This window comes from Dryas octopetala, chromosome 2 (genome assembly GCF_963921425.1).
Source record: "Dryas octopetala chromosome 2, drDryOcto1.1, whole genome shotgun sequence".
In the NCBI taxonomy this organism is placed as follows: domain Eukaryota; kingdom Viridiplantae; phylum Streptophyta; class Magnoliopsida; order Rosales; family Rosaceae; genus Dryas; species Dryas octopetala.
In genome coordinates, this window is record NC_141367.1 from 32,282,898 (window position 1) to 32,309,406 (window position 26,509).

At 35.0% G+C, this 26,509-nt stretch overlaps 3 protein-coding genes across 4 annotated transcripts; 2 read left to right on the top strand and 1 right to left on the bottom strand.

Annotated features, from left to right (window-relative positions):
• Positions 1–1,370: 1,370 nt before the first annotated feature.
• LOC147295823 (Galactose mutarotase-like superfamily protein) lies at positions 1,371–8,982 on the top strand. Its single transcript, XM_086230558.1, has 9 exons — positions 1,371–1,740; positions 3,019–3,093; positions 5,099–5,155; positions 5,238–5,395; positions 5,534–5,674; positions 6,784–6,886; positions 6,979–7,078; positions 7,892–8,139; positions 8,719–8,982. Exons 1-8 carry the CDS (start codon positions 1,540–1,542, stop codon positions 8,104–8,106), a joined length of 1,050 nt encoding a protein of 349 aa, XP_086086684.1. The 5' UTR covers positions 1,371–1,539; the 3' UTR covers positions 8,107–8,139; positions 8,719–8,982.
• Positions 8,983–15,102: 6,120 nt separating this feature from the next.
• On the top strand, positions 15,103–16,754 carry LOC147295824 (Peroxidase superfamily protein). The gene is made up of 4 exons (XM_086230559.1): positions 15,103–15,312; positions 15,450–15,647; positions 15,884–16,049; positions 16,330–16,754. The coding sequence occupies exons 1-4, from the start codon at positions 15,103–15,105 to the stop codon at positions 16,734–16,736; spliced, it is 981 nt and encodes a 326-aa protein (XP_086086685.1). The 3' UTR covers positions 16,737–16,754.
• Positions 16,755–19,245: 2,491 nt separating this feature from the next.
• Positions 19,246–22,326, bottom strand: LOC147295825 (ras guanine nucleotide exchange factor Q-like protein). 2 transcript variants are annotated; one of them, XM_086234008.1, is made up of 4 exons: positions 21,950–22,326; positions 21,757–21,822; positions 20,463–20,707; positions 19,246–19,992 (listed from the first exon to the last, which is right to left on the bottom strand). In XM_086234008.1, the coding sequence occupies exons 2-4, from the start codon at positions 21,779–21,781 to the stop codon at positions 19,348–19,350; spliced, it is 915 nt and encodes a 304-aa protein (XP_086090134.1). In that variant the 5' UTR covers positions 21,782–21,822; positions 21,950–22,326; the 3' UTR covers positions 19,246–19,347. The 2 variants fall into 2 exon arrangements, with proteins under 2 accessions (XP_086090134.1, XP_086090135.1); XM_086234009.1 differs by lacking the exon at positions 21,757–21,822.
• Positions 22,327–26,509: the final 4,183 nt, after the last annotated feature.

Below are 26,509 nucleotides of genomic sequence, written 5' to 3' on the forward strand. Positions count from 1 at the left end.
GAAGTTCCATGAACAACCCTAGCATAACCTTGGAGCTCCTACTAAGTTATTACAATCGCGGATAATATCAAATAAATAGATTTATTGTGTCAAAATCGACATTGGTTAACATATTGTAGCATCACAGGAATCCATGCCTATTTCTATTTTTACGGTTTTAAGAAACTCATGAAATGCAACATTGTTCATTTCAGTGTTTGAAATTGTTAGAATGAAAATGGTGTTATCAAGATATCAATTAGATTTTTCTATATTTTAGAGTATAAATAGAAATAATATACTTTTTTCTAGTATTTATTATAAAGTTAAAAAGGGACATGAGAATGGAAAACCGACTGCTTCCTTTGGAAATGCAATACCCCCAATTTGTGGGTTTTGAATGCCTATGACAATGAGAAACTCATTCTACCATCTATATGTTTATACCTATTAAATGAGAGTAAACTTGTGTGTGTTCCTCTCATGTGACAATGCTAGTGGTAGAACAATCTAGTTAAAAGATTATATATGTCTAAATTCAATGAATAATCTATTAACTAAATTATTCTGTCACTCTATATTGCCAACAAAAAACAACCCTTCTACTAAATATGAGAAGCAATTTCCATACTCATTTCTACTTTTATAATAGTTAAAATGTCAACAATATAACTCTCTGTAATTAATGTACATGTATATATTTATTGTGTTGATCTTTTTATCTCTCATAAGTCATAACGTCCTAAGTTGCATGATAAAAAAAAAAAAAAAATAGACACATAAATGTAGAATGATACATCCGTGATTTAGAAAAAAAAAAAAAAAAAAAAAAAAGGAAAAAGTTTTAGTTGTTTTTCTTCCTAAGCGAAATGATGGGATTAAAAAATTGACGCCTTCCAATATGATACGGAAGTGGCTAGCAAAATTATAAAAACGAGGGTTTATTTCATATTTAGTATTTAAACTTTGATCATTGTCTTAATGTGGTACCTAAACTTTTATTTGTCCCAATTGAGTACCTAAATTTTTATTTTGTGTCTAATAGGTACCAAAATGAATTTTTGTTAAAATTGTCAATAAAAATTAGGAACAATATAGTCAAAGTATATTTTAATTATTTTCTTTATATGTTTAAAATTATTAAAAAAAACACATAACAAACAAAAAAAATTAAAAATTAAAATTAAAAAATAAATTTTTTGAAGTGACTATATTGCCCCTAACTTTTGTTGATAATTTTAACAGAAATTCATTTTGGTACCTATTAGACACAAAATAAAAGTTTAGGTACTCAATTGGGACAAATAAAAGTTTAGGTACCACATTAAGATAATGGTCAAAATTCAAGTACTAAATATAAAAAAAAAAAAAAACCCTAAAAAAACGAGGAGACAAGACGAAGTTTCATGAGAGAGAGAGGGAAAGTTTCCTTATTTTGGTGACACGAAGTTGACAGACAGTTGCTGCTCCAACTACCGCTACTACTCTCACTCGACCACTATAAATAAGCGTCGCAAGAAAATTGAAGCGAATCACAAGAGCGAGACGACGACGTACAGTATGAGTAACGAAAAGGTTCCCAATCCCATTTCTGCTTCTGCTGCTGCTGCTACTAATTCTTCGACGGCCAACAGCGGCGGCGGTGGAGTTGTCGCTGCTAATGCTAATACCAGTCCTCGTCATCATGGCGTTGAAATTGTTAAGGGCATCAATGGCCTCGACAAGGTCGTCCTCCGCGATCCACGTGGCAGTCTCGCCGAGGTAAACCACGTCGTTCGCACTCTTCTTCTTCCCCCCAATTTCATCGTTTCATGCGATCGAGAGAGATCTGATGCTCGCTCGATTTTATTTTTTTCTTTCTGAGAAATGAAATGAAATCCATTCATTTGTTTTCGCGCGATTGTTGATTTGTATGGTGAATCTAGGGTTTCTTTGAATTGCTTCGTTTCGATTTTGTTTTTAATTGTTTATTTTGGATCTGTTTAGGTGACGTGTTTGGTTAATGAAATGGTTAGGAAATCATGAGTAATTAATTTGTAGGTTTTGTTCGTTCAATTTGGAATTATTCTTTTATAATGTGTTTTTCAATGCTTTCAAAATGAAAGCTTCTAACACTACAAATCTGTTTTATATGCTTGTGAAATTGCGTTTCGTTTCCCAAACTAAGCCTCATCATCGCATCGGGTTCAAGTTTATTGGCTATTTCTCATTTTTGTACGTATTTTCAGGAAAGCCAATTGTTAGGATGTGTTTTTTTATTCTATCTCTTGTTGGATTTATCTTCATGTTGGTGAGAGTTTCTGGCTGCAATCCAGTTTTAGTTTTTCTTGTCACTCTTCCAGTTGTTTGTATTGTTTGATCATATTAGGAACTAGCCTTTGTCGTCGAATTCGGACATGGATTCATATTATGGAATGGCTAAACTCTTTATTTTCATTTCTGGGTAAATTTAAGTCTGATCTGTGAAGAATAATAAGTCTGCCAATAGCATTATAGGCTTTCCTAAGGTTCTTATGTTCATGAAGTATTGAATACATTAGTTTGATGCTAGATATTTGTAAGTAGATACGTTGACGCGCATCCAAGTTCAAGCAGCTCAATATAGTATAATCTGTGATTGCTGTGTTTCATTCCTCTGGTATTTTTCATGTGCAAATTCCCATTTCTGTTGATGTTCTATTTAGAACCTTAATGACTTGTGAATTTGGATTCAATTACTTGAATTATTGTTCGTGTTCCATCTTTCAATCTTTTTTTTTTTTGCAATGTAGATTTTTTTTCTTGATGTTAGAATCGAACACTGTACATTTACTGGTATTGCACCCTGAATTGTTTTTGGTCTGAGTAGTTTAAGTTTCAATTTTTTTTTTTAGTTTACTTTGAATGTTGTTAGATAAAGTAATCCTTTCTGCTTTAGGGGTTGAAATACTCTTTTTGGAAGATGAAAGTTCAGGTGGTGGAATCATATTCCTTAGTGCTGATTGCAATGGTTTTTCGCTTTTCTATGGTCTTATGTTTATTTATTTTTGGGCTTTCCAGGTGTATTTGTATGGAGCTCATGTAACATCATGGAAGAATGATCATGGGGAGGAATTGCTATTTGTTAGCAGTAAGGTGCTATGCAGCCTTTTGATGATAATTCTCTTTATTTTATTCCGTAGTAGTTAATTCTCTTGATTTTACTAATGACATCATGGGAGGAGTTTATTTTTATTATTGTAGGGTGCTGTGTAATATCTCTAATGAGGACTCCAGTTTATATTTACTAACCAAACTATTTTCTATTGCCTCTCAGAGTTTACACTCTGCCCTAAGCATTGTATACATGTATCATAACACCTAATCCAATACTTAGATGAAAATGTGGTGGTGCCATATGTGTGGTTTAATGAATGAGAGTTTATTATCTTGTAACTACAAACCTTCGAAAAGGATGTTAGCACATACAGGGGCGAAGCTAGGATTTTGAAGTTTTTTTTTTGGGGGGGGGGACACAAAGTATATAAAAATATACTAATACTCAAAACTAAATTACAATAAGACAAGAAAAAAGAGCTTTCATCATTAGTTCTAGAAATTTTTGATATGGCAATGAGCCAATTACTAGAGAATCACAGTAATTGTTGTTAACCCACTTAACTTATTCACGTCATTTTTTATTTGGGGGGGGGGGGTGGGGGGGAGGCACTAACGTAATTATATAAATTTAGTCTTGATATTTCTTAACTAGAACATACATTGAAAGGAGATTGCAAAATTCTTGGCTGTACCACTCACAAGCGTATGCCATCATTTTAAGCATGTGATCGAACTAAGATTGTTGAAAATGGCATTGTGGAACTACTCTGTATGGAGTGAGCAGTGCAGGCATACCGAATAATAATATTTTGTCATCCATATTTTTGCCTGTCAATTCAGTTTGCTTCGTATAATGTTAGGTGGGTTCTATGATTTGGTCATGTTGCATTACTTAATTTTTGCACTCTTGCGAGGCGATCTTGATGCAGGACATGAGCAAAGGGCTGCTGTCTTGCTACTGTATTAGGGCAAAAATCTAGAATAGACAGAACTTTCTGCAACAAACAGTAGAGAAAGAGAGATTTAAGCTATAGAATCAAAGATGGAACGTAGGTAGATGAGTTCTAGGGTTTAGGAGCCCAAAAGAAATTGTAAAATCTGAATTTGTCAGAAAAATATAATGCATAAACTATCTATTACAACCTAAGCCTTAAGCTTATATGGGGAAACATAAACCTAAGATGACTAGGAAAGCATAAACCTTAACTAACTAGGAAAACAATAAAACTTAGCTAACTAGGAAAACATAAAGTAAAATTACCTTAAAGTCCTAATGAAATCAGGAAACTACGCTCTAAATTGAACTAGGAAACAAAAATTAGAAAGTTACTAAAAAAATACTAAATCTTGGAAACCCTAGCAGATGCTCCTGCATCAGATCTTGACATTGATTATAGTTCTTGGAAGTCTTGAAACACTGTTTTATACTTTTATTAATTCTTGAAATGAGGGATGGCCAAATGCTTTTAGCTTAGGGATGTCATTTAACAGATGCTAACCTAGTAGGGTGGTAGGATGATTCGCCTTCCTAACAAATGGCGTACATGATTTCTATTGTAGTATGTTGCATGAATGTATTTATTTATCGAGGGCTTGAGAAGATCTGTGCCATGACAAGGATTTCGACATAGAAGTTATGGGAGCTGTTGCTCACTAAGGTTTTCCTCCCTAATATCCCTTTTATTTATGTTGTTAAGGTTGATCAACATGGTCTTGCTAACTACTTCTGGCCCTTCTTGGTGTTTCTCTGTAGTTTTTGCTAGGCCTCTGAGGCATGCAGTAAATACTTGAATGACTTTCTTAACTGTCATTATTGCACCTTTGTTATGCACTTTTCTGGGTTTTCGAATGTAGAATGGTCTTCTCATCCATTTTTTATTGAAGGGTAAAAAGAAAGGAAAATGGTTTTAATTCGAAAATATACCCCAAAAAAATATGGCTATAAAATATAGTATAATTACTTGGTTGAGCGGAGTTTTAATGTTTCTGCAAATGCTATGACATTACTCTCATTTTCTCATCATTTGTCTTTCTTCTGCAGGCTATATTTAAGCCTCCAAAAGCAATTCGTGGTGGAATCCCAATATGCTTTCCGCAAGTATGCACTTTTTTCTACCTGTCTTTCTTGCTTGATTTGATTGTTCATCTTGGTGAAGGGAATTTGCACTCTGTCTATGCAGTTTTCAAATCTTGGTTCTCTTGATCAACATGGATTTGCTAGAAACAGGTTTTGGAGCATTGACCCTGATCCATCTTTTCCAACAAATACCACCAATAAGGTTTTTGTTGATCTGATCCTTAAGCCTACTGAAGAAGATATGAAGACCTGGCCTCACAGGTAAATACTCGGAAATAAATTTTGACTTATTATTTAAGGCTCTGGAGACTGATTCTAATTAGAATCTCCATAACCTTATGATTTTCCTTCATTTGTAGCACTAAGGTTCTTTTTACTTGACTTTGTGTTCAATTGAAGTTATGAGTTCCGACTGCGGGTAGCTTTGGGACCTGGAGGAGATCTGATGCTGACATCTCGCATCAGGAATACTAACGCTGATGGGAAGCCATTCACATTCACATTTGCATATCACACTTATTTCTCTGTTTCAGATATCAGGTAATTTATGAACTTGATTTATGTTGGAAATGCTATTATCTGGCTGTCCATGACATCATTTTTTTTCATGTCTAGATTTTATCTTATTTCTAATGCACAGAAGTGGGATTCTCATTTTTGTCACCAACTTCTCTTTAATCTAGGTTATGCAATTGTTAATTATCATAACTATAGTAACACATTGGAATAGGAATGCTACTTGGTATTTCAACACTAAACTTATTTATAGTTATTTAGCCACTAAATAGCCCAAATTGTAAAGGCACTCTAAAGTTCAAAGCTCTGCCTCTATTTTCTGTTCTAAGTAGTCTTGAATCTATCGGCGTAGTACAGAGGTCAATGTTCTAAGTATTTGAAGCATCCCAATTGTTTCGCTTTGGAACAGCTTTTCCAGTTGTGGTCAGAGTATGATAAAGATAACATAAAATTTCTCCTATCTCTCTCTCTCTCTCTCCCCCCCCCCCCCCCAACCCGCAGCGCACACACATGCACATGCATATATCGGTTTTCTATGCTGCATTGTGACTGAATTTGTGGCTGAGATAGCTTAATCATTTGAACTTGTGTACTAGGTTGTATTTCTTAGGGCAAAAACTTTGAGGACAAAAGCTATCAAAGAAAACTCCACTTGCAAACATCCATAAAATTCATTATTTAGGTTTGTTTTGGGCTATTCCCCTCCAATCTGATAAAAGGGGGAAAACTAAGTTACTTTTTAATTCTGCATTAAACCTTTTGGAAGTTCAATTCTCATCCTCATGCCTTCTTTGTAGATAGGTCATATACTATATAGAAACATATACTTGTAAAAGTGTGTTGTTCCTACCATATACTAAAATGATATATTGTTATTGGATAATTGTAGGAAGGCCGTTTAAAATTGATCAAATCTTATGGTTAACTGCGAATTTTTGTGCAATATGAAATTAATTAAAAAAAAAATTAAAAGCAGTGTCTCTGCCTATTCTATTAGTAATTTTTATACCAGCAAGAATTACAATATTTCCTAGTTTGTCCACAATTTCATTGCCATTTTCATGTAACATACAGTTCAATAGGAGATCCGCAGTTTTGTATGGTATTTAAATTTTCTTATTGCTCATGTTCAGTGAAGTTCGTGTAGAAGGATTGGAGACCCTGGATTATCTTGACAACTTGCAGAACAGGTTACGTTGTACTGAACAAGGGGATGCTATAACATTTGAATCAGAGGTAAGTTGAAGAAGCCATTCTTTCTTCTTTTCTGCATTGGTTAATCTGGTTCTAATTTTTCTTTACTTTCTTTTTTCTAAAATAATAATTAGGTGGACAAGATATATCTTAGCACTCCTACAAAGATTGCAATTCTGGATCATGAGAAGAAGAGAACTTTTGTAGTACGCAAAGATGGTCTTCCAGATGCAGGTGAGTATTATTATGTTCATCTCCTTTCATATTGACGTTTTGCTGCTTGAGTTTTTTTTTTTCTTTTTTTTTGGGGGGGGGGGGGGGAGAGCTTTTTGTATTACTCAAAGGGACAAGAATTTGTAGGTATTTTGAACATTTGTACCATTTAAAAACATATAATTGTATGTATCATATCTAAAAACGTACAATACTGTGGGATTATCATGATTTACAAGAGAACAGATTGAATTGCTCTATCACAAGATGACTAAGAACGGTGGGAGTACGCTTACTTCAGAATATATGGATTGTGCTAAAGATTCAAAACTAATTTTTATATTTTTAGACAAAACTTTATAAAAAAAAAAATAACTCATAAAAATTTATTCGAAATGTTTTTCTACTTTCTTTCTTTGTCTGTCTGCTTTTAAATATTATCCTGCCTGGGTTGAACTGATCTACCAGTTGATAATGATAGTAAGAAGTGGAAATATTAAATCAATCAACAACAGAGCCTTGTCCCAACTATTTGGGGTTGGTGGTCCTCCATTCCGTCCTTCATTTTAGTCCTACACTATCATATCTTTCCTAATTATCTCCACCCATGTTATTTTTGTTCGTTATGTTGATTAAGTCACTATTTCTAACTGGTGCATCCATTGATGTTCATTGAATATGTACAAACCGCCATAGTCGGCTCTTTCGTTTGGTTCTGGGTTAATAGAAGTGTGGGATTTTTGTCACTAGGAGTTATAATCTGAAATACCTTCCCTCATAGTGGTGGTTGGGATTGTATACTGTACCGTATATTGATTAGTTTCTTTCATCCAGTGGTGTGGAATCCCTGGGATAAGAAGGCAAAGGCCATGGCTGATTTTGGAGATGATGAGTACAAGCATATGCTGTGTGTGGAGGCTGCTGCTATAGAGAAACCTATCACACTGAAACCTGGAGAGGAGTGGAGAGGAAGGCAGGAGCTTTCAGCGGTTCCTTCCAGTTACTGTAGTGGGCAACTTGATCCTCAAAAGGTTCTCCAGGGCAGCTGAAAGATCCATCATTCTGGCCTATATTTTGTACAGGTACTTGTGCTGAGAGTCCAGAACTACTAAATATCTGATCATACATTCCGTTGACATCATTACAAATGGTTTAATGCATCAAGTAGGCCTTTCTTGAAAAATCAAAGCATAAGCATTATTATGCATTCATGCTTATTTGTCTTTCTAATATGCTTATCTGGTTTTTTGCTTGTTTTGCTATCCGACTCTAAATGGTAACTGTTTTGTATGATCAGCTCCTGATATACTATTTGGTAGCAAACAGTAACCTTTTTAAATATATGCTCCTTTTCACTTTTCTACCTTCCATAAATATGGCCAGCCTACCCCAAGAAGTTTATTACCATGGTTTTTCTTGACGCTATATATAATCCTCAAAATTTCACCCAATGAATTGCATGTGTTCCTCGACTTTTCATTGATGAACTATATTAGTAAGCAGAAAAAGAAGGGCAAATTTTTTTTGTCAGAAAAAAATGAGGTTGCCAAACCTTTCTTTACTCTTCAAAGAAACATAAAAGTTATCAAACGTGCCCTTGATTTACATATTTTAATGAATATCATCACAAATATGTTGGTAACAGGTGTTTTATTGTGCAGGTATTTTGTTGCACATGTACATGGGTCGGGACAACAAATTCTCCCCACTATTTTTTTCACTCAGAAATTTTCATTATGTTGGATGAAATGATGGATTCATGACTACATAGAACTCCAGATAATATGTTGTTTTAGTGGATGTCTTTTTCCTATTACAGTGGAAGCAACATACATGAGTTGCGTAAAATAGTGACCACTTTACTAAGGTGGATGAGAGATATACATGTTTCTGTTAAATGGGTTGGAAGTAGATGCTCTTTTTGATTGACAATCATTTGGGTTTCAGTTGCTGCTTCTTATCTTTTAAAATCTTCAAATATAACCTAGTTCTAGTGTATTCATTTCTCCTGATAGAAGAGAGAGCTTACTTGAAAGTACTCCACATACAATGTGAAATTTGATTATAGTTTTCAGAAATTTGGCAATTTCTGTCCATATTTATGCTACGCATATTATTAGTTCTTGTAAAAAAAAAAAAAATCGTTCATTTAATGTGCCATTAGGCCCATTGTCTTGTCTAGTAGAATATTGGCTGTACGGTGAGGCAGTCTTGCTCATTGTACACTACTAAAGTCAAATGCATGCTCGTAAGCTCTAAAAAAGTGAAGCATCTGATTGACCATATTTATTGCAATTTTTATAGGGCCGTGTTATTCGCACTCTTCATAAAACTTCCTGCACAACTCTCCTTGCAAGGAGTGCAAATAATTCAGACAATATATCATAATAGTGCTTTTATCTGCACTCCAAAAGGAGTGCAAGAAGCACATATAAGGAGTGCAACTCTACTAATGCTTACACAATCAAAGTTGCAAGTTAATGTCGTTGGTAATCTCTCAGCATTGCTCGCCTTAGAACGCAAGAACTGCATTCGAGTGTTTTTGGTAATTTCAAAAGTGTTTCTATATAATGAATAGCGGTTTCAGTAGGTGTTTGATTGAAGGTTGACGGTTTTTACATTTCAATTTTATACGTCTACACACTTCTAGTTTTTTTATCCCGTGATAATTGAACAAATAAAGAAAGAAAAATAAATAATAAGAGTGTGAAAATCGCTACCTCTAATTGAAATAGGGAAGTTTTCTATAGTGAAACATATTTATAGTACTTTCTAGAGAAGCACTTATGAAATGCCTATCCAGCTTGTAGTACGTACGTACCTTCCAGTTATCGAGTATTTCATAAAATATGATTGCACACAAGACTTTCAAAACATGCACTTGATCAATTTGAGTTAGAGACACGTACAAACTCTGAGCCCTACCCTTCCCCATACTAATTGCTAAATGACAGTCAGACAAGATGAAGTTTAACCATGTGAGCTTCAAATGATTGTTTCATTTTTGGACTGACTAAGTGACTATGATAATAAAGTCAATAAACATGGTCCTCTCTTAATGACGTGTTATTATCGTGAATAGGACTGGCTATATATTTATATTGTTTCCCGACATTGTCATGGAATATATATATGGCCTTACAGACACGTTATGCAGATAATATATCATGTTTGTGGGAAAATCCACATCGATCCGAATAGCCAATCACAGCTCGACACGTGGCTGGTCAACATCCACCTCGGAGTCGACTCTCAGTGGTCAAACTTTGACCTCCACGTCATCATCACTCAGCATCGCCTCTGCCAGCTCGGACCGGATCTCCACACCGGGCCCTCCATGTTCGGTCCGAGCCGAACCGATGATCTTCTAAGGGATCGAGTGTCCATCTTCCCACGATCATCCCGGTTCGGCTCGGCTCGGCACAGGAGATGGTCTCCTTCCGAGTTCTAGCGTCGACCAGTTAGGGCTCGGAAAGACCCCAATCTATGGGACCGGCTCGGCCTGGAATCCCATGTCCGATCCGACCACACATGGACTTCGTGTCTTTGCATGAGAACATGTGTTTGTATCGGCTCGGCTCGGTTTTCCACCGCCGTTCCCAGGAAGATCACGCTGGGACGAACCGCCACACTTGAATGCACCTGACACAATCTTCTGACAGAGAGAATATCAGGCTTGCATTCATGACCACTGGGACAGTTTGCCTGATCCTTCCAACCTAGCATTTAATGGGGCATTCAATGCAACATTAAATGCTGAGGAAGTAAGCAGCTGAACATGCAACTAAGTCTGACCAGGTGCGTGGATCTCTGGCAACCACTCATTCACATGCAGGTAACTTATTCATTAAGTCTTCCTTTGCCTATATAAGGCACCACATATGCACAAAATGAGGGATCTAACAATTTACGCACCTACCCAAAAACACTTGCACAAAAATTCCCATTCACCAAAGAGCTTACCCAACTTGTTGAGAATAACCCAGAACATTTGCCTTGTTCTTCCCATTCTCCCAAGTTCTTCCTTTGTTCTTCCTCATCCACCATCAAACACCACCACTGACTTCATCATCGGAGCGTGTTTGGCTGGTACCACACCGGTCCATCTCCTTTGATCTTGTGTTTGTCTACAGGAAGATTACATCATCATCATCATCCAGCAAGACTTCGGATCAGCCAGATCACTACCCCTAAGTTGTTGTAACTTTCTTACGGAAATTTTATCAACATATCACTTGATAATTCTTACTTTTATTACAACTAGTGTGATCGGATTTCAGCGCTTCTGGTATCACTGACGTATATATGGAGATAACTCATAATTGGCTGCCCTCTATCTATATATATATATATATATATTAATCATATATATAAAGAAATACATGTGAATAAACTAATTAAGTTTGTCAAATAAATTTTTTGTATATTTAGAATATCGATGATTGGGGGAGAGTAAATCATTTCTTTAATTTGATTGATAACAAAAATTGGTGGTCCTATTGCAGCACTACCAGATGTCCAGAAGCCTGTAATTAACTACTATTTTTCTACATTGACTTCAATTTATGGAAAGTTGGCATTATATTACTCATGTAGTCATGTTACTTCCCTTAAGAAATCTTTTAGATAAGTTTATTTAACTTTTTTGGGACCCATTCCATATTATAGTTTAACGGTCTAGAATCGTTTATTCTCTAGATCTTATTCAAGGATAATCATTGCAAAAAATTAAATAAATTGAAAACTACTAAAATATTTAATTGTAACATAACAAATAAACAAACACAATGTTTCTATTAAAAACTAAAATTGTCATCCATTTAAGCAAATGGTTTCTAATTTTCATCTTTTGTGTGGATGATCTTTAAATGAAGATTCAAAAAATAAACGGCACAATCAACAAAGTGAGCCCCACAAAAATCCTTAAATAAGTTTATCTAAGAAATCTCTTATTTCAGTTAATATTAATCTCTTTACGTCTTTTGGCCGATAATCTCTTTGGATCGAATTATTTCCTAAAGTTTTATTTCTTTTTATTTCTTTTTATCACTTTGTCTATTATAGCTGTCTCGCGTGATAAATTTTAGCATTTGGATTCTTGTCTACTTTTCTTTCTAGTGAAATTTCTAGTGAGTTTTAAACTCTTATATATAAGTTAGGTACTTTCATTTTTTTAATTGTGAGACTGATACATAACTGACCAAATAATTATCTTTCTAATTCACTCATACAATTCCTTGTGCAGAAGAGTTTCAAAATTCCTATCCTTTCTATCACAAAATTTTCTTTCCATTTGCAGAAATATTTGGCTTCGCTCCAATTTCAAGTTCACTCAATTCATTGCTAAAACTGTTAGAGTTTGAGAGCAAATAACGTGGGTTAAACTCAAGATGTGGGCTCTTGGGCTCTAATAACTTTAAAAAGTACCTAGCCTTTCTTCTGGTTTTAACTGCAGAATTCAAAATGTTAGGACATATCTTTTCATTTGAATTTTGAAACTTAAAACTGCTCTTAACTGATGTCTCTTTTTGAAAGGTTACAATATCTATTTTATAAATACAAGTCCTAACCATATTAATTATAACGATCTTTGATCAGACTTATTAACAAAAAACTTTCTTGTTCATACTACATACTGTATTGGAGAGGAGCACATCCAAGTTCGCCAGAAATCAAAGATCCTGTGCTGGGTCTTTGATTTATAGATAGTTGAATCTTGGGAGATAGACGCCTATTGAACTTCAAGCACAGAGAAGGGGCGAGATTCTGTCTTTAGGACATTGCCAAGTTTGCAAGCCTCTATCTACATATAAAGTCAGTTCTTTGTTTTCTTCACTACTATTATTTATTTATAGATTAAGTTTTGTTTTGTTGTTTACTGTAAGTTATCTATTGTATTAATAGTGTGATCATTAAATTATCACCTACTGATTTTGGTTTGATGCAGTGGTTGCTTGTTGGATTAAAAACTGGAATGAAATGGAATCACGATCGCAATGGAACGTGCAAAGATCGAGTTAAGAGGATCGAAGTAGAAATAATTGAAAATTGACATAACTCATAATTTGTATTATCTAATTATCTATTATTTTGTGGAATGGACATTCCATGGGAATATCCATATGTCCATTTATTTTTTATTTTTGTCACCCAAACATTGAATTATTCAACAAATACGCAATTGTACAAATGACTTCTCTCTACATCTCTTCTTTAACTAATTTAAGGTAGGATCTCTTCCAAACAAAGTAATAAAACAATTATTAGATCAATATTTAGTTGGGAAATAACTTCTCGTTAATACTATATAAGAAGATTATGTATCTCATGGTCCATGCCTACAAGCAAGCCTTAATTGGTCATGATATTACAGCAATGCAGAAAGTTCCACTAATGAAACCCAACCAATAGAGTATTTTTTAAAATACTTAAATTGTCCACATTTAACGGCTAAAAGTTGTGGAAAAAGTGACGATGTATGAAAACTTATTATAATTAAAAGAAGACGACATGTGAGCAGAAGTCTTTAAATATAAATTATCAACTTAATTACTTTAATAAACAGTTGCAATTTATTAAAATTTATCCACTTGTGTGCGTTTGTATGCTTGCTTGAAATGTTGGAGAAAGACACACAACCTACGCTCCACTCCTCCACCCCATCCCAATATCACTTATAAGTCCGAGTCGATGCCCCTTGTGTGTGTGTTCATGGGCGAGTTGATAGTAACTCTTTTTCTTTGGTTCTTTTCAGGGCCTAATTAAGGTGGATGATCGATGATTGATTGAGGGACATCTAGAAGTGGCAATTTTTTACATGATGATAACGAGACTCGAGTACGGTACAAAATTAGTGGATATGAAATTGGTCATTACTTGATAAATATAAGAATATAATATGATTCGTTAACAAAATTAAAAAACGAGTCGAGTTAGTGTCAAACATTAGTAACTTTTTTTTCATTAACTCAATAACTTGATATTGACACGATAAACATGTTTATCTACTATTTATAAGAAAAAATTAATATATTTTTTCATTTTTTAATACATATTATATGAGGCATTATATAATTATAGGTTTTTTGTTTTTTACTATTTTGCTAGTATTATGATTTAGTGGTTTTTTACTTTATAATTGATGTACAAGTGATGACTTTGGTTTAACAATAAAGGAAATGTAGGTTTAAGTTTTTACTTCACAATATATATTTGGGTTTTAACTTTGAACCCGATATAATTGTAAATATATTTAAGTTAATGTTGAGTCATTCAAAACGACTACTTAAACGAACTATAAAAAAATATTCAACACAAAATGAAATGACACGTATTAGGATTGCTAACACAAATTACTATCCCTAGGGTCACCACTTGAATTATAGTTCATGTGCTTTGTGTGTATTTGTAGTAGAGTTGATAAGTTTTTTTTTTTTTAACTCTCTTTTTATTTGTGGGTGGTTGGGTTTAACATGTATATGAGTTGGCAAAGATTTGTATTCACATTGCCAACTATTTAGAGTTCCAATATTTAAAAATGAATTGGGTTGTCCTTTTACTTTTTTGGCCACGGGTTGTCCTTTTACTTGTCTACTCATAGATGTCCATTTGCCTATGCATTTTTCAGCCTGTCCTGACTTTGCCCAAAAAAAAACAAGAAAAAGACTTCTGATCCTACAAACCCCAAACCCCATTCGCCTAGTCATCCAGTTTTCTTCCAATGGTCCAGTCATTTGTGTAACCTATAAACCAAGTTGTATATAACCACTTTCTGTGTGCTGTATAACAACATGTTATTAAAATAATATGTCAGCCCTCTTCAACCCATATCCTCAATACTCAAATCAAACTTGATGTCTATATCATTTAGTTGCCAGAGTGTCTCAGAAATGAACTCGATCTGTTCTTTATTTGTTTCTTCATTTTTAACAGCCACCACTTTTCCCCATATGCTTTTGTTTATGTCACTATTGTACATCCCATAATTTCAGTATAAATAGGTCTCAAACCCACATACCACATTGAACATTGACAGCAAAAAAGACATGGAAAATCGTAGTTGTATTCTTCTTTCAGTTTTGCTACTTCCTGTCCTGCTTGGAACAGTTTCTGCTCAACTGAGGACAGACTTCTACAAAAGCACATGTCCGAATGTTGAGTCCTTAGTCAAATCAGCTGTCACAACCAAGTTCAAGCAGACTTTTGTGACTGTTCCCGCCACTCTTCGCCTCTTCTTCCACGACTGCTTCGTCCGGGTTAGTAGCTAGGCCTTTTCGGATTCCAACTTTCAGATTTTCTTTTTCTTCTTTTGTTAGGTTTGATACAATTGTTCATGCTCATCATTTTGCAATGTATTATTCATCAGTTTTAACATTATTGGCTCTTGACACAGGGTTGTGATGCTTCAGTGATCCTTCAATCACCAACTAATAAGGCCGAGAAGGATCACCCAGATAACCTTTCCCTCGCCGGAGATGGTTTTGACACCGTGATCAAGGCCAAGGCAGCAGTTGATAGCGACCCTAAGTGCAAAAACAAAGTTTCATGTGCAGATATTCTTGCTCTGGCCACTAGAGATGTTGTGACTTTGGTATAGTAATTCTCCTTTTACCTTTAGTTTCTCTTTTCAACTCAGTTTTGTTGTTATCAGAATTGCCTATTTTGATAGAAAGAAGCTTTTTAAAGTTGATACAATGAGTGTGACATAAAGTTTAAGAATAGTCTAACTACTACAATTATGTAATTAATTAAGCATAATTATCGTATTTAAATAATAATCATATATATATGTGTTTTGTCTGATGCACATATGTTAATGTCATGCAGGCTGGAGGACCATCTTATCAAGTTGAATTGGGGAGGCGTGATGGGAGGTTATCTACTATTGCCAGTGTTCAACGCCATCTTCCTCACCCTACTTTCAATCTAGACCAGCTCAACAGCATGTTTGGCCCTCATGGTCTCTCCCAGACTGACATGATTGCATTATCAGGTAGCTAGTCTTCTTCTAATGGCTAATGATTCATATGAGTTTCAAAATTACCATTGTTTTGACTAGTTTGTTAAATAGGGTAGCGTTCTCTTGCTAGGTATATGTCATGTTATGTTATCAGACAGTTAATCTGGTCTAGATTCACACTCTGGCAGCATACCATGTTACACTGTTTGACAATAGAACATTTCCGTTGTCACACATTCTTGCATAAAGTTAACTTGTTATGGAATTTATGTGGATTGTCAAAATGTCTTTCTAACTTTTGTACTTTTGTTAGGTGCACACACACTTGGCTTCTCTCATTGCAGCAAATTCTCCAACCGAATCTACAACTTCAGCCCCCAAAATCGCACTGATCCGACGCTCAATTCAGCGTATGCTTCAGAGCTTAGACAGATGTGCCCTGTTAAAGTGGATCCGAGAATTGCCATTAACATGGATCCGACCACACCTCAGAAATTTGACAATGCTTACTTCCAGAACCTGCAGCAAGGAAAGGGTCTGTTCACATCTGATCAGACACTATTTACAGATAATAGATCCAAAGGCACCATCATCCAATTTGCATCAAGCAATGAAGCTTTTAACCAGGCTTTTGTGCAAGCCATGACCAGGTTAGGCAGAGTAGGAGTTCTGACTGGCAAGAAGGGCGAGATTCGGGTGGATTGCACCCGTGTGAACTAGAATGGAGCACCATTACCTCTCTGGCCATTTTATAATGATTTAAATTTTTGGATTTGTATATGGTGAGAGTATGATCATCATTTGCATGCATAGTCATGATGTTTGAGTTTCATTCATTCATGACTTTCAGAATACAATAGCACTTAGTTGACAGGGGGAATATGATCACTTTTTTCATTTCTTATAAACACACCTCTGCTTAGTTGTGCAAGGAATCTTCAAGTTGCTCAAATAATACATTTTTAGCAGTTGAATTGAAGGGAAATACCTGGAGATGGAAAATAAAAACATAACTGCTTTTGTGCCACATGGTCCTAGAAGACTTTTTTAGTTGGCTACTTGGGCAGGTCTCTTTAGTGTCATCCAAAATGTAAAGACGATAATGAGATGATTATATATAGGAAAGGCTATGCTAATAACCATCTACTAAGCTCAGACCAAAAAAAAAAAAAAACCCATCTGCTAAGCCATGGACTATTGTGCCCCACTATTAATTGATCCAGTATCGATCGATATTGTCCCAAACTTATTCACTAGGTCAACCCAGTTACCAACAATGATGGATTATTCATTTTAGCTGATAATGGGCTTATATTAGTACTTCGCAGCAAATTATAAACCAAGGAAAAGTATTTCAAGAGATCATTCTTCTGTATGTTTATTTTCCAATATGTTTTCTAGAGCATGTTTCACTTTCATAGTTTCATGCAACAGCTCATCCAATTATCCAAATATCAAACTGGACTCATGTACTTGGACAGGTATGAGATGGATGCGACCAAGGATAAAATGTTTTTGGAATTATTAGGAGTAAACGAGGTTGTACAGCTCATTATGTTTGAAAGATTACTAGATTGGCTTGTTTGGCATCATACTAGCAGTGGCATTTACTAGATCAATTCTTTTTTCTTTTTCCAAGAGTGACAAGAAGGATTGGAGGATGCACAAAGCAAACACTTTCGGCCTCTTGCATGCTATTTATTATTTTAGAGGAAGACTGGCTTAAATACCATTGAGAGAGACTCCAATAAGAGTAATTCATGTTAAACAACCACTGGACCCCTCCTTCAGGTGAAAGATATAGGTGCACCCTCACCATAGAGGAATAAGTGGAGAGACTCTTCCATGGGGCATGCCCCATGGAAGATTTAGTCGAATAAGTGGGGGATGGGGTGACAGGCTTCGAATTAGGACCTTTTGAAATCAAATACGAAGTTAGACAACTACTGGACCTAAACTCTTATTAGGGAATGAGTCAAGAATGTATATGAAGTTAACAATTAAATCGTACTAGGATAATTTTCATGGTGGTGCTCTTTCGGTGATTGGTGAGGGGAGTGCAAGAGACTCAAGTCTAGCTTTCTTGTGCAAGAAGAAATGATACTGTAATGTTCAACTAATAAGGCTACTCACAGATGTAACAATTAAAGACACAGTCTGTGTACAACAAAGGAATTACAAATTCTAATAGATAAAAGGACAGCCTAGTGCAGAGCCTCCTACTCATATTCCTGTTTTCAGAGAGACTCTTTCAGAAACTTGAAACCACGACCATAAGATATACTGTGGTGCCAGGCTCATCACCTCTACTTGTTCTAATAGATCAGGCAGAAAGAAACACAGTCTGTGCTGTGCTGCATGGTCAATCATTGAAGATAGAGGTACTATTGAATGGTTCAATATAGAAATAGGAAGCTATTTTGCTTCTATGCTCCATATTAGCAGCATAGTGACTGGGGCCAAGGAGCAATAAAAGACAAGGTAATATAGGTATTTAAAAAAAGTGAGTTGAGACTTGAGAGATAAAATTCTTAGTCCAAAGGTTAAGATGCTTTTATGTTTTTCTTGTTTCTCTTTTGGTGGATACTGGGGGAAGTTATGAATCTTATTATATTGGACAAGGAAATAAGAGTAATAACAACAAAACAATGTATTATTCTTTTATGTGTTGAGAGAGAGAGAGAGAGAAGCATTATCTGCATTAGCAATCAATGACAAATACCTGGTGACAAACTGGAACTTAACAAGATTCTTAATTTGTCCCACCATGCATTTACAGACAATGAGATTTCAAGAGGGTGATCAATGTGTAATAGTAATCATTGTCATTTTCAGACCCAAAAAACAATCATTATCATTTCTTCTTTTCTTGTTGGCTTATCTGTGATGCATCTCTTGCGGCGAGTTAGTCATAATCATCACTTTTTTTAATATGCTTCAATTGAACTTTAGAATTATTGTTTCCCTTTCATTATCAGACCAAAAAATAAGAAAAGTTCCTATCTTCTTGTGATTAAAACTTCACCTTGTTCTAGACACTGCAGCAGGGTGGAGAATACTGCCCCAATAATGCTTTCTCTGTTGGAAATCAAGATAAATGCATTTGAACTTTTAACTTCTTCATTTGCATGGGTGCAGAAGACAGATAATGAAGCAATGCACTGAAAGATCGAGTAACAAACGTTTGAAAATGTCCTATTTACACCAATGTAACGCGTGAAAAACAGTATCTCAATTGTCCATTTATTAAAGTGGCAACTTAATTAGAATTTCAATAATGAACAACGTGTAGATTTGCGAGGAAACACGCACACAAGTTGAAGTATAAGTCCTATTTGAGCTTTAAACCATGGAAAAGCCAATGTGGCTGCTTTCTTTCCTGGTCAAATGTTGCACTAGAGCTGCTCATGGGAGTTGAGGGGTCACTGCAATCTCCTCCTCTATCTGATTTGAATGAGGCCGGTGAATTGAGTTCCTTTTCTTTATGGATTAGCAGGTCAGAACATCCTAAATGTGGCTGATAAGATTTCGATCTCTTCTTGTTCCTGCTACTGCCAATGCTTAATGTCAGCTCCACTTCACCATCCTCATCAGAGCCATCTATATTCATATTATTAGTTCTGAGGGCAATGTTAGAGCTTGGCCCTGCTTGGTCCTGGTCAATTGTACTGACTCCTGTTGACATGTCTTCCTCTGCAGGCCTTTCAAGATCAAATCCCCTTGACATTCTCAGGGTGTCTCCACTGCAACTTCCACTACGCTCTCTGCAGCTCGGATCGTCTCTCAACCTCTGAAGATGGAAATTGTATCCAGAAGAAGTTTGAGTTGTCAAATGCTGCCGGTTAATCGACTGAGAATGGTTAATGTGGTCTGCACTACTAGTCATGGGACCCCAAAGTCTGTTATGTTTAATCTCTTTTTTCAGTTCATCCATTAGCATCTTTTGGACACTGTACAGCCGGTGGAGCTCTTGGATCTGCAATATTTGGTTTTCGGTTAGCATTGTTCTCATCAATTTCACACTGAACTTTTTAGATACAAAGACAATCTGATTGGACAAGTATATGACTTAAGATCTAAGAAGCACAAAAGGTATGCTTGAATTGTGTCTTGGAGTAATTTGACTGGTTTGCTTATCCAGAAAGATATTGTTGGTTTCTCTTAAAGCTGCTCACTGACATTATTTAATTAAGGTGTTGGTGAGAAAGAAGTTGATGAATGGTTCTATTTAACTTCTGAGGTATATGCAATGAACCAAAAAGACTGAGATCTGCAAAGTAGTACAAAGCTAAGCTACTATTCCCAACATTGTAATATCACATGGTCATCAATGTTGCACATATATATTTTTCTTACCATGAAACTCAAAAGGGTTCATGGCACAAGGATCAACATGCAATTTCCTAAAGTGGGGAAGGACAAGCTTTAAAAGAGTTTTCATCATACCTGGTGTTTAAAGGTATCTTCATGCATCTGCATTGTCTTTTTGATGGTATCTAAGTTGTGCTTGTCAAGCATCCGGTCCATTGAGCTCTGAAGTTTTTCCTCCAATCTAGTCTTCTGATGATACTTCTCCTTCAGTCCACTTTTCTGAAAATAGTCCCAGTCATCCACCCAATGCACAGTCAAGCTATTGCTATTTGGTGAGGCTCCTAATATATTGATGGAGTATTCAATTTTGGTTCCCATGCCTGAAAGTTATATGCCAGTCAAAAATGTTGGTAACTACAGAGAAACATATACTTTGAGAAAACACACAGAATTATTACTCTTGTATTATGAGAGCTGCCACAATGATTATCAGATATAATTTAATAAATATCATGTAAACAAATCATGGAGAAAGGAGAGAAAAGTAAAAAACAAAAATGAAAAACTATTACTGACTTCAGTGGAGTGGGTGTGATATTCAAAGTCACTAAGTGAATGTGGAGACACAGTCAAGTTGGACCCCAAGTCTACCAATCCTACTACAACTAAGCACCAAGGAATAATTGAGAAGATACGAATCATTTGGATTATGTTCAACCCCAATTGCAAGAGAACATCCTAACCCTTCTGGGTATAGTGGAAACTCATTTGTCAAATTCAATGACACTTGGCTTTATATACTACATTTGTGCTCCATGATATTATTGGTTCCCTTTTTGGTGTACAAATGCAGGCTGTATTTTAGGAATGGGACTAGTTTGCCACGTGAAAGAATATGTCAAATGTTCAAAACAGGGACTTTCAAGGTTTTGAATGAAGGATGAACAGAATGAACCGCTCAGAATTGGCTCGGGAGAGCTCGGAAAGTGTAATCCGACGGTACCCAGATCACAATGAAGAAGGAAGAAAAAGAAAAAATGGGATTTGGGAAATAGTGAGACCAAATCTGGAATGTGGGTTGTCAATTTTTCTTTCATAGTACATTATCTGCTGCTACCACCACTCGCCTTAACAGTAGTCTTTGTTTTCATGAAATTGCTCTCAAGAATTGTCCACTTCTTTCTCTCTACATGATGAGATCAGACAACAGGTATACAATTATGCGGTGAAGTTCCGAAGTCACAACATAAACAAAAAACAAGCTAAATGCATGAAATAAATATCAGTCAACTATGAAACACAGAGAGAGAGAGACAGAGGGTTTGTGCTTATTGCAATTCAGAATCCAAAAACCATAAACACAGCCTTTAAAAAAGTATTTCCACTATTGATTATCCTAAAATAAAATATATAAAAAATCTCTTTTCACCTTTAAATGTTTTTGACATATCCATCTCTGTTCATAAATAGAACCCAACTAATTATACCTCAGCAACTTCACAAACACCATCATGATTGGCCCAAGAATTATCAGTTTCCAGAAGCACAAAACAAGCAAAGAACGTTACACCATATGGGAACTCAACTTTGAAAACTTTTGCAATATAGTTGAGGTATTATACCTGAAATAGAAAGAGCTGAGGTGGCGATTCTCTGCTATGAGGCTCATTGAAAACTTTGCTTCTTCATGCCAAAACTGCTTTCATGTTCCATAAGCTATTGTTATATCATTGGCAAACCCAAAACCCAACAAGTACAGAGAAAATTTACTCATCACTAGTCATTCTCTTTCCGTACGAGGAGTGGACGGTGCAATCTAAGCAGTGGAGGCAGCCATGGGGGGTGAGAATTCAGAGAAGATTCCTGGACACCTCTACACCAGCAAATCTCTTTGGCAGGCCAATATTTCCAGGCTTCACTTTAATTAGGGAAACAACAAAGCAACAACCCCCTTCACTATAAAAATATTCCTAGTCATGTTCATGGTGTGTTAATAATTCAGGCTTGACAGGCTGTGAAGGTAGGAGGCAATGGAAAAAAAAAAAAGAAAAAAAAGAAAGGTAGAGTATACTAATGTCTTGGTGTGTGCAATATTCATACATACATAGGCAGAGAGAGAGAGAGAGAGAGAGAGAGTGGCTGTTAAATATATTCATACATAGTATTAATTGTTTCATGCTGTATTTTATATTGAAATGTATTAGCTTGATATGCACCCTTTTTTCTAACCGCTTAAATTTTTGGAATCCAATAGTTATTATTTAACATGGTATCAAAGCTTTGATTGCATGAAATATGAGTTCAAAACTTCCCACCTATATCACCAACTTGTTTTTTTTGGATTATAAGTTGAATGTTCTAATTTCTTTACGATGTTAAAGCATCGCACAATATAAATTATTCATGCATTTAACTCAAATCACGTCATATGTGACATAACATATTGAAAATCTTAAATTTTTTCATCCATTATTAATTAATTTGAGTTACATATTCTAATTTTTTCACACATAAGGGTCAATGTCAAATTATTGGTCATTTGCGGAATAGTTTAAGTTTTTGGGGTCCATTGTACTTGTATATCTGTGATGCACTGTAACATGGGGAAGATCAAAGGGTGGGGTCCAGAGAGCAAGCCATATAATAAAACCAGATGGCAATCCTAAACATGGACCAAGGTAGGCCAGTGAACAAGATATTCCAGACAAAGTCTTACAGAACATCAAGATTTGCTTGAATATTGATGGAAAGCTGGTGCTTCTTTCCCAGAACAACACCAATCTTATAAATTTTCTTTTTTCTTTTCTTTATCTTATTTGTTGTAGAAGTTCAACGATCCCCCTGTTTGATTATTTATCTCCGTACTAAGCAACCATATTTTGTTGGGAGTACAAAATGCAGGTGTTGGGGTTACATGATTGTATTTAATTCCCTGGCATCAGCAGAAGTAAATCATCTATTTAATGAAAAAGGGAAAAATTATTTGAATTTAAATGAAATATGATATTTTGAATTTACTTGAAGACTCATTGTAAGAGTAGAAGGACACAAAGAAACCAATTCCATACAAGTCAGTACCTTAAAGGGTAACAATTAATAAATAGTACGGCCAAAATGTGTGGAAGTTTTACTTCTCCAAGAGATTAGCCATGTGAACAAGGAAATCAATGTTTGAATGAGAGTGATAGCTGATTAATTAAGAACCATGTATTGGGATTAGAGTCTCTAGAGATGGGAAAAGGGAAACTTGGCGCGCATCGCTTTCAGCAAAAAGCTGAAGGGTCAGAACATAGCTGTCCTGTCCCAAGCAATTAAATTAATAAAAATCCCAAATCACATCTTCAGCGAACTAGTTCTGATCCTGGGTAATCTCAACCACACATCCACATGGCTCAGGCCGTCAAGACTCAACAAGTCAAGAGTAAGGACTAGGGAGGGTACTATGTATGACACTACTGTATGACACAATAAATATATTTTTTAACAATTTTTAAATATTAACAGATTTACTTTTCATATTAGGATAAAATAGATTTGTAAATAGTTGGATTAGTATGTCATATAATGTTCTTCTACAAATGAATTCTTCATATATGTGAAAAAAGAAATTTCTATAATAATAGCCGGTATCAATATCGAGAGTTTATTCACATTCACATTTATAATTATTCTTTTACGTAATATTTATCGAGGTATTATTTGATAAATACACTAAAAGGACTCTTATGACGTAATCACATAGTATATGGATGTGGATGTGGAAAAGTCTTTTGATCTCTTGTCTTCTACTAGTTTATTGTCTATGGTCACATATATGGGGTTTGGTCATCATCTGTATGATATGCACCCCCATTATTGCAGGCATACTCATTCACATATGCACGCGCCACGACATGCACTTGCACTGTTGCACACGAATGTGTATTACTCAAGTGTAGCCACATCCACACCATCTACCATGTATGTGTACACAGATTGGCATATGCAGTACTTACTTGTATCCTGATGTGATGGAATTCCAGACAGGACGTAATATTACATTAATTACAAGCTTTTTGATACCAATTTATGTGACACATATAATGGTTTCTTATCGATCCATTTTTAATTTTAACTTCTAAAATTTGGGAGGGAAAATTTAAAATTTATGAATACGTCTGATTCATAAGAAAAAAAATAAAATATACGAATTTCGATGTGCACCATTCCCTTATTGAAAGAAAAAATTTATATCTAAATTGTATAATATATCATACAAATTTAACAATATAACATATCAAATTATAAAATATTAAAAAAACAACAACAAAAGTTTTTGTTACAAGATAAACTTGATGGATGAAGTATCTAACGCATGGGTGCTATTAAGTAATTGCCACCAAGAAGATATAGTTTTTTAATTGCTTATTTGGTTTAAATGCTTTATGTACCATATATTGTACCTACTATTTGATCTGTGAGGCTATGTAAAGATAAACAAATTAAAATAAGATGAGGTGTGAATGTGTGATTAAGAGTTCAATCTCTGGTGGTCCGTAGTCCTACAAAGCCATAGTTAAACAATTAATCAAATATGTGCATAATTAATATTGAGTTAATTACACTTACATCTCTTGCGGTTTATTGTCTTTTCACATACTCCCTGGAGTTTTAAAAATTACATATACACCCCCTGAGGTTTCAAAACTATTGCATATAACCCCCTACAAGAGAAAAAAAATAAATAAACAAAAAAGAAAATATTTGTATTGAGATTGGACCTTACACCTTGAGTAATCTTAATAAGCCATTTAACCCATTAGCATGCCGTTTTGCATAATTTCTCATCATTTTTCGTCTCACTATAGGAGGTTATATGTAACAGTTTTGAAACATCAGGGGTGTATGTGTAATTATTGAATCCCCAGAGAGTGTATGTGAAAAGACGATAAATCTTAGGGGGTGTAAGTGTAATTAATTCGATAAAATAAATTTTAAACAATCAGGTATCTATATATAATTAAACTATGGAACTAAAACAATTCAACTTGGGGCGGCTACATGCATCATATGGGCGGTTTTGGGTTGGCCACGTGAACCATCACATGACAAATAATATCATCGCACTAAAATAATTAAAAATAGAGAGAGAGAGAGAGAGAGAGAGAGAGAGAGAGAGAGAGAGAGAGAGAGAGAGAGAGAAATCATATATTATATTCTATTGTATTTCCATTTTTCTTGGAGATGAAGATGCTGTCATTTCCGAATTCCTAGTTAGCTTAGCTATGTGATTTGGATTAATTTTTTTTTTTTTTGGTAGCTTAACAATTCGTAATAATCAAGTAATAAATATATAGTATACGTTTTGAGAATCTTGTCCCTTTCAATTTGCATCAACGTCATGTTATAATGTAATGTATAATGCTTCAATTTGATTGCACGATAATGTGACAGGGTACACACTTGGTGGATTCATTTGGTTGCTAACAAGGTTAGTAAGGAAGAGTCGATCTCATTAACTTGACTTGTAGACTGTCCCTCAAACGTCCTCTCCTATATTTTTGTCGTTGTCAACTGTGAAGACTCAAGGGAATGAACCCAAACCCCAGCCTCACTCATCACGATTGCGCTATAGTGCGGACTCGTATGTGCGGAGGCGAGTCAGAAATTTTTTCTGGAATGGTAAAAATTTAAATCTATTAATTGTGGGGTTATTATACACATTTTTATAAATATTCTAGATATTTTTTTATAATTTTTTTAATATGTATAAAGCTACATGTAGATTGTGGAGTTGGGTAACTCCACATGTAGCTTCATCCATGTGTATGTAATGTGGACACAGTTGTGATCCTCAAATATCTAGATTTTGAAGGTACACTTTTGAAGAGTAGATCGAGTATATAATTTCCACTATTGACATTGAATCTTTATAATATGTAGCATCCGCACCAAAAAATTTCTCCTTAAGTGATCATGATATAAGTTCATGAGTATAAGTGCTACAAGTTAATGCTTGAACGAATTGATAATACTTTTTTATGTATGAGAATAAAAGTTGAGTAAATATCATATTCCAATATTAATATCAGATTGCATGAGAAAAAGAATCCTTTTGCCATATATCATTTTCCACTCTCTTCTTCAACGTTAGAGTGCAAATGATATTATCATTAAATAACTTCTCTAAAGAAAAGGTTGTG